Genomic DNA, 8,985 nt, shown 5'->3' with positions numbered 1-8,985 from the left:
TAGGGAACCTTTCTTCTTCACAGAACATGTTTGAATGTCATGTGTGCAAGGACAAAGTTCAAAGGGGTTGCTGTTACCCCCACCCCACCCCCTTCTTTTGTGCTTTATGGGGTTTATTCTTTTCTCATTTCTGTTTTCCATCTTAGGACATATAGAAAAACACATGCATTACAATACAATTTTTCAGAATATAGACCACATGTAACTTGTAAATTCTTACACACAATAAAATGTTAAGGTAATTACTAGTTACTCGGTAGATTTAAATTTTGTAAGCTGCAGAGATGCATTAAAGAGGTTAAATAACCCTCAGGGAGGCAATCATTGCTCTTCTTTTAGAAATGTTTCTCTCTTAATATGCGAAAATGAAATGTTTTGTACAGTGGTTTCACCAGCATCCTGATTTTCAGAGAGATTCCCATCAGGGGCTCGACATTTTCAGGCTAATATCCTTTAGGAATATTCCTATTTCCTTTTGACTTCCTGTTGAGACAGAATTTTTGCTTTGACCTCACATGGTGAAAAAAAAATAGGTGAAACTCTGATCATAGATGAAACCCAGCAATAAAAATAAAATCCAATAAAGGCAAGCCCTTAGGGAACCTGCTTCCCATCCCTTCCCCTCTCCTAACAGCCTATACATGCATATGCATTTTCTACATCAGAAGAAAAAGTGGCTGAGCAGAATTGAGTCATTAAAAGTAGTCACAGAAAAAGATGGTTGTGAGTGTGAGTTCAAAAGGACGGAAAACAGTTGTGGTATCTTTGGAAACATATAGCGGTGCTCAGCTAACCTAATAGCTAAGACATAGTGCTTATGAAAAGATTCAGGAGGATTGTAAGGAAAAATGGAAATTTTCACTTGAAGCTTCTCTTCTAAGCAATGCAGCTTGTTTTCTTTATACCACAAAAATAGAAAATGACTTGTTGAGAAAATGAATTCTGCATTATTTATTTCTAAAGCGCTTTTTGTCTGTGTGTGTGTCATTTCTTTGTCTTCTGGGATTCCGGAAATAAATAACAAATTCCAAATCCCATTCTCTTTATTCCTTAGATGAAACAGCTGGAGCCAAGACACTATGGCCTACAACTCAGAAGACTGGTTGATGAAAATACTGAATATTGTGCTCCTGAACCATATGAATACATAGTAGACCAGGAAAGTGTGACTCCTTTTAGATGAAGCTCTGTGATGTCCATAGCTACAGTTGAATTATCAACTATAAATATGTGTGATTTAGATCTAAAATAAGGTTTTAAAGCTGTTTCTGAATTGCATTCTGCCATTCCTGTTCACACAGTCCATGCCTATGCCGGTGTTTGGGTGGCTAGGCACTGCAAATGCTCTCTTCAGGAATGTTTGATGATTTAAGAGGTGCTTCTGGTACAAAAGCCAAGTGTCACTCTCTGCTCCACACTGGGTTTTCTATCTTTAGCTTACTCTGCATTTAGTCCCACCGATACCAGTAATGCTTGCACAGTAACACCGTTCTTTGTGCAAAGTCAGCAAGCTTTGGCTCTTTATTGATGCAAAGAATATTGTGCTTTTTTCTCATGCTGTACTTTTGAGGTTTGTTGCTTGAAGTTTCATAATTTGATGAATTCTTTTACTGTTTTTTTCCAACAGGTGTATGATGAAATAGAAATTTGTCCATTAAACATTTACCACGTTCATCTTACAAAGACTGAAAACATAAGTGATTTTGGTAAGATCTCAGGAATTTTTCTTTTTATTCTACTCGTTCCTTACTTTCCCTCTTCTGGACTTTTCTGTCTCTGAGAGCAGGTAGAGGCATACTTGATAGCTCAAAGTCTGAGTCTGGCAAGACATTATAATGCGAAGACTCCAAATGGGTCCCAAGTGCATTTCTTATACTTGGGAGGAGTCCACTTTCTAATTCTGCTGCCCTTTTCTTTTTTGATAGTGGGATCCTCTGTTGGCACAGTATCAACAGAGTGCCCTTCGTTTCACATTCTGACAGGCTTTTTATCTGTGGGACATGGTGGGATCTAGGAATAATATACCTTCCAAGATACCTTTGTAAGGCAGCTCTGTGCTGTTCTGTAGCTGCAATTCTGCAAGTTGGTATAAATTACTCCTTTCTGCACCACCTCACTCCCTGGTCTATATAGATTTGCTGCTTTATCATTTGGGTTTCCAATTTTTGGATCTGTTTAAGACACCTCCACGCCTGATGGACATGGTGCAAAAATCTTACTGTAACAGTAAGCTGTGTTACTGAAACATCATATGGGGCTGAGGTAGAAAATGCTTTTTTGAAATGTAATTTGTTTTTTTTTTTTTTACAGCACAGCAGGACATTTCCTGGAAGTTGAAAAGTCCAATTAACTTTAATAGGCCTTACAATGTGATAATTTCTTTCCATGGATGTGTTCTCACGAGAAGTACCCTCCCTCTGGTTGTGTAGAGTCTGCTAAATACATGAAATAAAAGGGAAACGTTTCCAAGAAAGTTTATTTGATTTAAATCTCTTTTACTTCAGGCTTTGCTGTCACAGCACAAGTTGATGAAAATCAGCATCTCACCCGTATATTTGTAAGTGATGTTCTCCCTGATGGACTGGCATACAAAGAAGGTATTGTATCGTATTTATGTGTAAAACTGTGCTTCATTGCCTTTTTAAAGTCCCAAAACATGAAGGAGCTTTAGTACTGCTGTCTGAAATTATTCTTGGCTTTTACTATTCATAGTTATCTTTGCTGAAGACCAGAGAAATTACATGATATTAGGAAAGATAATGTACACAGAGTAACTGAATAATCCTTTCAATATAGCAGGGAGAGTTCTTGTTGACCCTTGGAGACAACGTCTGTGTCCAGCCATCCAGCCAAGTGCTTTTGCACAGAGGTACGGGTTGGAGAAAGAGTTCGTCCCACACTGGGGAATCTCATGGGCTTGGTCAGTCTCCAAGACCCATCGCTTCCACTTTGCTGGCAATGAAAAGCCGCCTCCCTCTCCAAAACAGTTTTTGGCACGCATTTTTGTGAGCACCTTCTCTACTGCGCTGCTCAGAAACTGTGCTTCTTTTTATAAGCACAGTAGGATCACGTGAGTTCTGCTCTCTGAAAAACAGAGAAACAAACCCAGAAAAATGGAGACAGTTTCATTTGCTACCTGAGGGTAATGACCGCTTTGTTGTTGCTGACCTTGAAAGGCAGCAGGTGCCGCTGTTTAGATTTATACAAAAGCTGATAGAGGCTTCATCAGCTGTTGCACCAGTTTTACTTGAATCATTTGATCTGTGTGACTAGTGTCTTGTTCTTCCTAGATAATGAATTATGTGTTATGGGGCTCTACGCTGGTGGTATCCGAGCTGTGAGAGGCTCCTCTATTCTAATCTTCTTGAAAGTTGCACTGCCCTCCCACCCACCAAATTCTGTAGCATTTTTAGAAGGAAACAACTCAATTGCTGTGCTATGTGTGACACCTGTCAAACTAAGTGTGAGGCTGATCTGTGCAATTATAGCACAAATAAATCTCCTATCTATTCTAACGGACTTCAGATAGGATTAGGTTATTTGAATTAAAAACACAAATATAAAAAGTGATTCAGCATGAGGTTTGGTTTGTGACCCTTTACGTTTTATATTCCCCCCATTTTTTTCTTTTCTTCTTCCTTCCTTTCGCACTGTCCCAGGGCTCCGAGTAGGCAATGAAATCCTGAGCATAAATGGAGATGCTGTGTCTGATCTTGACCTCAGGCAGATGGAGTTACTGTTTTCAGAGAGAAGTGTAATGCTCACTCTGAGAATGAACCATTATGGGACCCAGCAACCCTTATGTGTGCCCTGGTCAGATGGCAACATTTCCAGGGACCCAAAGAGTTTGTTGCCCCCTCCAAACCAGTCACAGCTCCTGGAAGAGTTTCTAGATAACTTCAAAAAGAACACAGCAAATGGTAAGAGGTTGACAATTTTTCCATTACCTACACCTCACTTCCAATGTCTCTGTTTTTTTAAAACTCGTTATGTTTAAAATTCTGTGCTTGCCTTAGGGAGAAACCCTATTACAAATTGCTTAAGTTCCATTTATGCTCCATATGTTATTTTATTGTTTTCTAGAAAGTAGAACAGAATATGATCATTTCTGCAGAGAAATGATATTCTTTTAATTTGTTTGGCTGCATGGTCCAGTATTATCAAGTGCTTTCTTACCTATTCTGTGTCATCTTGGGTACTCCAATACATCTATTTCCCAGGCATCAGTGATTGAAATGATGTGATGGCTTTGAGGCAGAAATCTTGTTCTGTGTTTACCATGCTTTGTATGTGGTAAAGTACCACATATGTTAGTGTACCTTAAATTCATTAATCATCATCAGCTCAGAATGGAGTCGCTTAGCTCTGCTCCTGCCCATTATTATCATGTTCCTGTTGGATACAGCTTCTCACTGTGTAGAAGAAAGCCTGAAAACAGCTTTCATAAGGATTGTTTTGCGATTACCTGCTTATATTTCTTACTCAGTGTGATACTACTGTGTTAATCATTGAATGGAGGACATATCCTAACAGTGCTGTTAGGGTGAGATCCTGATGGATTTCCATGTGAGGACTACCAGGCAAGAACGTTCTCAAAAGCCTGCATGGTAAGAAGTGCTCCTGGGTGACACCAGGACACCCCAGGCCCAAAGAAGGTGCCAATGCTCCCTGCTGGGTTGCCTTTTCAGCTAGAAATAGGGGGTGGCACAAGGAGGAGCACTGCCACGCTGAGTGGAGGAAAGCCATCATCACCCTTCCCTTTCTTTAGCTGATTTTACTTCACGTCTTGTTGTACTAGAATACTTGTAGACACCTGTCTGAAATAGAAAGTACGTGGGGATTTGCTCCTCTTCCTTCCCACGCCTTGACTATTTTTTGAACACGACAGAAACAAATTTAGCTCTGCTTTCTTGAGTGTAGATGGTGCAGTTTCCTCAGTTTACCTCTGGGGGATGCTAGTAAAATTCTGCAGGAAATCTAGCCAGCGTGCACTGCTGTGCAAGGAGAGCAACAAGAGGTACAAAAAGGACTTGCTAATTTTTGTATATAATTATGGTGGCAAGTGTTTTCTGATTGGATTTTTTTTCGTAATTAAAAATGGGAGAGGAAAAAGAATCACACAGGAGAAATTGTTAGAACGGATTTAATTATAAGGCAATTTTATTAGGTCATCTTTTGAAATTAAAATAAATCTGAATACAAGATTTGTGATACAGTAAGTAGCATCCCTCTCAGGGGCCTTATTTCAATTTAAAATGCCATTAAATTGACTAGTGGCACATAAAAGTTAGTGTCATAAAACAAAAATTATGATAGAGCTAATTAATTACATAATTATACCAGGGCTATCATTCAGCTTGTTGGCTTGATATCAAAGGCCAGCATTACCTGGAGTATTCAGTGTAATAAATGTATGTGTCCATTCACTAGATTCCTTATTCCTCCAGGATAAATTTGCAACCTGTGCAAATATTCCATTATAATAGGAAATTACTGGAGTATGTATTATACTCTAATCACTAGGGGATAAAAGGGACATAGTATATTTGTTTTTCTGCTTAAAAGCAGCTAGGGAAAATTTATTTTATTCTGAAAGGGAACAAATAGTTCTAAATTAAGCTTCGTGAGGAGAACTTTCATGTTTATTGAATTCAGTGCTTAGTGTCTGATCACCTGATGAGGTTCAAATGGAAACAGAAGAAAATGACATTCCTTTGAATTAATAGATAATCATAAAGGGTTTAACTGTTCCATGTCCTGTTACTCAGGAATTGAATAAAATTTAGGTAAGGGGGTATTTAATGATCCGAACAGGGATTTGGAGGCCAGAGACTCTTAAATTGACATCCTGTGTTTAATACTGTTCTGTCCTCATTGGTAGAGTGAGTCATTCTTAAGATCACAATTTTAAAAAATAATTTCTGACATTCACTTGTCCATGTTGAGCCTATTCTTCCAAAGCAGTGCCTTTGAAAGTCAGTTAGTGCCAGTGGAGGGAGACTTCTTTGAGAAATCAAGCACAATTTGGCTCAAGATTCATACCTGGAGTTAAAAATCTTGATGTTTCTGCTGTGGCCTCCCTGTTTTTAAAAATTAACTAATCCTATTTATCTTTCTAGGATTAATAAGTAAAAATTAACAAAGTGCTTGGAAGATGGAAATTTTCAGCACTGAGTCATGTGGTAATACCCTGCTTGGTGCTTGGTGACTACCACCAGGCAAAAGCAAAACAATGTAATTTAAACCGGTGGCTTCATATAACTGTGGGGATAACAGTTTGTCCACGTTTGTTTACAGTTTTGTAACTGCTTAGCCTGACTCTGAGGAATGCCTTGCCCTACATATTCTGCTAGGTTGAGAGTACCCAATTAGACCTCTTGGCAAACTTTGGCAGCCTTTATTATACAGAATGGAAGTGATTGACTTTCTCCAAAGCCACTAACTCAGCCACTCCTAAAAGCAATTCCAAGCAATTTTCTGTGAGAGTGATTCATTTTCTCCAAGAGGTTGCTGTACCCTTGTAGCTGTATTTTGGACCTACTGTGGTTGTATCATTTGATCTCCCACATGGCAACACTGTGTGCTTACTGCTTAGCTGCTTGGCCAGTACTGAGTTTATCCTGGGAAAGAGATGAAATACTTCTAAAAAATGCACTCATAAATGTGGAAAAACAAATAACCGTGGAAATAAATTTCCTCCGGTGTTAAGGAAATTAAACAAATACTTGTGTAGAATTAAAAAACGAGGGAAGTGGACTGGAATTCTTACAACTGTGGAGGAAAAAAATGACTCATTTTAAGATGGCATGGGCATTTGAGGAATAAACAACAGAGAAGGCACAAGAATTAAAAACTGTATATTTAGCCCACCCTGTGTGGGTTAATGCTGTATCTATGAAGTGCAGAGGCAGGAGGTAGAAGCATTAGTAGGTGTGAAAAACCATTGCAGTATGTGAATTGCTGTCAGAGTTGGGCAATTTTTTTTTCCCCAGAAAGTGGATTTTTGCCAAAAAAGCAGTCATTTCTGGTTAGCTGACACTGTTAAAATCAACTCTAATTTGTAAATAGATCTCTGTGATTAAAAGAAAAAAAAAGGAAAAAAGTGGGGGATGGCAGTTTGGATATGCTTTAAGAAGCTTCCACGAAAAAATGCTTTCATCTGAGAGGACTGAAAAGCTAAATGGGAAAGAAGCCATTAAAAAAAAAAGGATGGACATAGTGTTCCTTCACTCCCCATTGTACTCCTCCTATTTGGGGTGGGGCACTTACCATCTGTTTTGGGTCTAGGTTCCTGTCTGGCCCATTTTTCTAGAGGTGTGGTCCCAGGGTGCTGTTGACAAGGGGGAGGCTTGCTCCTCCTCCTCTGCGCTGCCTTAGCCCTCCCCTTCCAGCCCCATACTACTTGTCCCTCCCCTGTGCTGGCAGCAACACTTGCTGAAGCCCTTGATGAAGCTAATTAAGGGGAAAACATTTTTTCTCCTTCTGCAAGCTCAGTGAGTTGAACCAGCAGCTGCAGAGGTCTGACAAGGTCTAGAGCCAGGTAAGCAGGAGGAGGAGGAGCAGTGAGCAGACAGGTGCCAGAGGAGAGCTGGTTGCAAGGAGAGTTACTGTCAGAGGCAGCAAACTCTCTTTCAGCCAACCTTCCCACAGAGCACCTCTCTAGCCATTTTGGAGCATAGGTTTTGCCCTCTGCTTTCCCACCCTTTATGCTGATCCCTGGGCAGCAGTGTAGTCTGGGACACGCTGGTTTGAGTCACTCCTGATGAAGCTCTCTCACGTTGTCTAAAGCATGGCTGGAGTGAGAGAGAGTCAGGCTTCTTGCTGTTTGACGAGTAGCTGGGATGTGTGCTGGAAAAGAGCTCCTGATCTGCTAAACTTTGAGGCATTTTTGCAAAACGTAACTGCTTCAGGAGGTGGATCAGTAGTTTGAACTCTCACGTGAGAAGTGGTTCTTCTGTTTCCCAAGACACGAGCCACTTCTGATTTTAATCTTAGTAAGCACACACAGAAGCAAAGCACATCAGCTGGCAGCAAGTTTGATTTTGATATGACTAAATTATTTTTAAAAATGAGGTTGTAATTATAATTGGTTTGGATTCAGTTCCAAGGTACTTTCTGTTTCAAATACGCTTTGCTAAATGTAGTTGGAACTCACAGCTTCTCCAGAAAACTTTGTTCTATTCAGCTTTGTCAAATACCACCGAGCTGAGAGAGGAAACAGGAGAGAGAGGATGGCTCTGCAGCCAGCTAGCTGTATGCACATTGCTGTGCACACCTCTCCAGGTGGCACTCACTGCATCCTTTTACAGCCTGTGTATCAGAAAGTCCTGTGTTTCCCTCTTAAGAAAAGCGATAAAGTCAGGAGAATGTGAAAATAAGGTGGTCTGTGGCCTCCAGCAGCTGGGGGCTGTGCCTGGAGTGCTGGCTCACCACTCTGATTGTTGCTGTTTGCACGATTTGTTAAGCATTTCGTAAGTATCTTTTAATGTAAGGTTCAAAGCATTTTGTAAACAACAGTAAGACTAAAACTTACCTGAAAAACATTTCTAACATAACTTCTAGTTCTTCAAAAATCAGGACCTGTTTGTTTGCTTAGCTGCTGATTTGACATTTAAATTCTCTTCACTATGATGGCCTTCATTGCGCTGTGTGTGTAAGGAATCAAAGAAATTTATTTTTGTGCTTTTGAGCTCGGAAGAGAGATAGGAATATTGTTTCTTAGCTTCCCAAGTCCCAAGAACACCCACAGTCCTGTTAGATGTGGGCGCTGATCTGTGTTCGTTGAGTGGGTGTGCACACATTGCTCCCTCTTGCCTGGTGACCTAATACCAAATAGCTGGTGGTTTTACATGGTATGAGGCAACATGGTAGAAAAGCAGGGCCTCTTCTTGACGTAGACGTGTAGATGTCTATGCAGCATGACTGCTTCTCTGCCTGGAGATCAAAGACTCTGCTGGGTTTTCTTCTTTTTCTTTTTACTTTTCT

At 40.1% G+C, this 8,985-nt stretch overlaps 1 protein-coding gene across 1 annotated transcript in view; it reads left to right on the top strand.

Annotated features, from left to right (window-relative positions):
* TIAM2 (T-cell lymphoma invasion and metastasis 2) overlaps positions 1 to 8,985 on the top strand; it is a 92,274-nt gene that overhangs the window by 38,518 nt on the left and 44,771 nt on the right. Inside the window, exons 9-12 of the mRNA XM_010145070.1 lie at positions 1,055 to 1,165; positions 1,628 to 1,706; positions 2,505 to 2,597; positions 3,660 to 3,920. Of these exons, the coding sequence (XP_010143372.1) occupies positions 1,055 to 1,165; positions 1,628 to 1,706; positions 2,505 to 2,597; positions 3,660 to 3,920 (544 nt within the window). The remainder of the gene's footprint in view (positions 1 to 1,054; positions 1,166 to 1,627; positions 1,707 to 2,504; positions 2,598 to 3,659; positions 3,921 to 8,985) is intronic.

This window comes from Buceros rhinoceros, unplaced genomic scaffold, assembly GCF_000710305.1.
Source record: "Buceros rhinoceros silvestris isolate BGI_N320 unplaced genomic scaffold, ASM71030v1 scaffold18941, whole genome shotgun sequence".
Taxonomy (NCBI): Eukaryota; Metazoa; Chordata; class Aves; order Bucerotiformes; family Bucerotidae; genus Buceros; species Buceros rhinoceros.
Note: the sequence above shows the minus strand (reverse complement) of the source record. Positions and strands in the feature narration are given on the sequence as shown.